Below are 1,875 nucleotides of genomic sequence, written 5' to 3'. Positions count from 1 at the left end.
TTTGATGCTAGGTGATCATCCTGATTTGAAGAGTGGTCACATGTATTATAATATATAAATGATTGTATTATATACCTTTAATGTGTAAATGCATGAATGAATGTGTATTTTGTAATATTGTGATTTAGTTAAGAAAATTCTAAACTTTTCGGTTTTCATTTAAATCTGAATTGTAAGGGCAAATGGCATCCTGTATCCAAATACATTTTTTGTTTCATAAAAATGAGGCAAAATATTTTTTAAACCTTTTTAGACATCTATATTTGTAAAAACATAAAATGTAACTTTTCTTCCCTAAAATGACCTCTTCTGAAATTAGTTCACGGGCTGCGAGCCAAGCATTTAATTTCCTGACCCTTTGTGTGAGCTTGGAGTATTATCCATGCCACACCTCTTGTCAGGCGATTGGTCTTTGAGGATGGGTAGTGTTGGACCCCTTTCTTCTAGCAAAGGTCCAGCCCCCATCAGCAGTTGCAAGTCTCCCAATAAGTAGGGCTGCCATGTAAAGCAGGACAGAGCATCTCCTAGCCAAGGGAAAAAAAGCCATTTAAACCTTACACAGTGCTCTCTCTTACATACCTGCTGCTAAAATGGTAGATGCTTTCTGTGCCACCTGGAAACTGGTTGACAGCCAGAACTTTGATGAGTACATGAAAGCCCTAGGTGTGTGTGCATCCTTTAATCTGCAGATTTGTGCAGCATCTGCTATAGATAACGGAGACAACGTGTACTGAGCATCAAGCCAGCCTTCTGTAACGTGCCTCCTATTAACCACCTGCAGTCTGTACTCATGAAGTCAGCTGGTAGATTGTTACAGCCAGTAGATACTTCTGCTGATATGCAGGCGGATAACCTAATCGCAGGAGAACTCTCTAATTATTCATGTTGGCTAAATATTTTAGTGCTTACTAGATTGCATCCATAGAAGTTGTTTCCAAAACTCTGACTGCTTACCTTTCTGTTCTCTCCAGGAGTTGGCTTTGCTACCAGACAGGTTGGCAATGTGACCAAACCCACTGTCATCATTAGCCAAGAAGGTGACAAAGTGGTGATCAGGACCCAGAGTACATTCAAGAACACAGAGATCAGCTTCAAGCTCGGGGAAGAATTTGATGAAGCCACAGCTGATGACAGGAACTGTAAGGTGAGAGCTCGGCAGAGAACGAAGAATCTTATAGTAGATACAATTGAGAAGGGGAATGGGCAAGGAAGGGGGGCAGGAACAAAGCAGCTTGCTCTAGATTGTTGAAGCTTTGGAACTTGGCTTTTGTGTGCCTTTCTCAAAGCAGTGAGGTTAAACGAAATGAGAAATGACTGACTTTTGTTGCCAACAGCATTGTATTTTAAATAGGCAACTGAACGTATTTGGATTTTAGGCTTTTTAGGTGCTTTACTATGTTTTCCAATGTAATTTGTTTTGCATATTTGACTATAGAACTCATTAAAGTAAGATTCCTGTGATTACTGTATGACCAAGAAGTACGCTTCCAAATTATATGTTTATTTTTACTTTATAAGCAGTTGCCAGGTTATTCCCTAGAGAATGTAATTGCTAATTAAATGTCACCGGTTGGAAATCATTTTGAAGTGTCCAGAGAATTTTACAAAACATACTGTCTATAAGAATACACCATGTAGAGTTGAGAAACTATAGTCAATGTTTTTAGCTCCTGTGCCAAAATCCAAATCAGCTCTATCTGTCAGCTTCGTTTTATAAGAAGTTTGTTTTTACTAGTGTTAACTGCTGATTGTTTAACTAACAGAAATAACTTTTTAGCTCTCCGGCTAGTTCTGCTGTTACATTATTTTATTTGAAAAAAAAAACCACCCCATTAATGTCTCAAAGCACTTAGAAAGTAATAAGTAGCTCCTCAA

General features: G+C 38.3%; 1 protein-coding gene across 1 annotated transcript in view; it reads left to right on the top strand.

Moving 5' to 3' along the window:
• The first annotated feature begins 489 nt into the window (after nt 1–489).
• FABP7 (fatty acid binding protein 7) overlaps nt 490–1,875 on the top strand; it is a 4,269-nt gene continuing 2,883 nt past the window's right edge. Inside the window, exons 1-2 of the mRNA XM_018565778.1 lie at nt 490–663; nt 972–1,144. Coding sequence (XP_018421280.1) covers nt 591–663; nt 972–1,144 — 246 coding nt within the window. The 5' untranslated portion in view covers nt 490–590. The remainder of the gene's footprint in view (nt 664–971; nt 1,145–1,875) is intronic.

This window comes from Nanorana parkeri, unplaced genomic scaffold (assembly GCF_000935625.1).
Source record: "Nanorana parkeri isolate BGI_ZX_2015 unplaced genomic scaffold, ASM93562v1 scaffold886, whole genome shotgun sequence".
Taxonomy (NCBI): Eukaryota; Metazoa; Chordata; class Amphibia; order Anura; family Dicroglossidae; genus Nanorana; species Nanorana parkeri.
The sequence above is the reverse complement of the archived record's forward strand: the minus strand, read 5'-3'. Positions and strand labels throughout refer to the sequence as shown.